Source organism: Pseudozyma flocculosa (assembly GCF_000417875.1).
Source record: "Pseudozyma flocculosa PF-1 unplaced genomic scaffold scaffold00003, whole genome shotgun sequence".
Classification (NCBI taxonomy): domain Eukaryota; kingdom Fungi; phylum Basidiomycota; class Ustilaginomycetes; order Ustilaginales; family Ustilaginaceae; genus Pseudozyma; species Pseudozyma flocculosa.
In genome coordinates, this window is record NW_006920871.1 from 138,259 (window position 1) to 139,154 (window position 896).

The 896-nt window shown below is 65.3% G+C and overlaps 1 protein-coding gene across 1 annotated transcript in view; it reads left to right on the forward strand.

The window, feature by feature from the left end:
- The window catches only part of PFL1_01171 (uncharacterized protein), a gene marked incomplete at both ends in the record, with an annotated part of 6,989 nt that extends 6,628 nt beyond the window's left edge, over positions 1-361 (forward strand). The window contains one exon of the mRNA XM_007878674.1: positions 177-361. Coding sequence (XP_007876865.1) covers positions 177-361 — 185 coding nt within the window. The remainder of the gene's footprint in view (positions 1-176) is intronic.
- Between the last annotated feature and the right edge of the window lie 535 nt (positions 362-896).

Here is an 896-nt window from a genome sequence, read left to right on the forward strand (position 1 = left end):
AGGACCGCCGCCGCCGCCGTCCCAATCGCCCTATGGGCCGCCTCGCTGAGCCCGGCCCGGCGCGGTCGTCTGCACCGCCACGATCTCGCATCTCGCCCCGATGTGCTTCATCTGCTCCCCACCGCCCTGCCCTGCTCTGCATCGGTCCCTCTCAACTCCTATCCCCTCTGACGAAGTGGAAAAGGGGAAAAGTGGGTGTTCGACCAGCGATCACCCCGCCAAAACTCGCACCGATGCCAAGGCCGAGGTCGAGGTCGCCTCGACGCGACGCGACGGATATGTAACCCCTCATTTCGTGCCGTTGCGCCCTGCTCCGCCCCGCCTCGACGTGGCGCCTCTGTACCTCACCTCTGTACTCTAAATACCCCCTTCCCCCTCCCTCCCTGGCTCTCTCACACTGAGGTGAGCGTGTCTGGTTGTACACTTCCTTCCCCCCCGGCCCGGCTCCTCGCCCCGCCCGCCCGGTATTCTTGTCTTTGTACCCTCCATCCCTCCGTCCGTCCGTCTGTCAGTTGTGGCCGAAAGGGAGTCTAGTGCTCGCTCGCTTCGCTGCAAGCATAGGCTTGATTCGTCCTTCCCGTGCTGTCGGTGTTGCATGGTTGGTAGGTCGTGGTTCTTGTTGATGGTCGATGGGATGGTTTGATTGTCTGCGAGATGGCGTCGAGGCGAGCAGTCGGACGAACGAGGTAGAGAGGACGAGCGCGCGTCCATCCCATCCCGTCCCAGCTCTCGACGCATCCTCACCAGACCCCGACCACCCATGCCTTCCTCGCCTTCCTCCCACCCAACAACCGGGGGGGCGGGGGGGGGGGGGGGGGGGGGGGTCGTACGTTCGTACGTCGGCCGGCGACGAGGCGGGACGGGACCCGACCCCGTACCCGGTAACCCGTTTACCC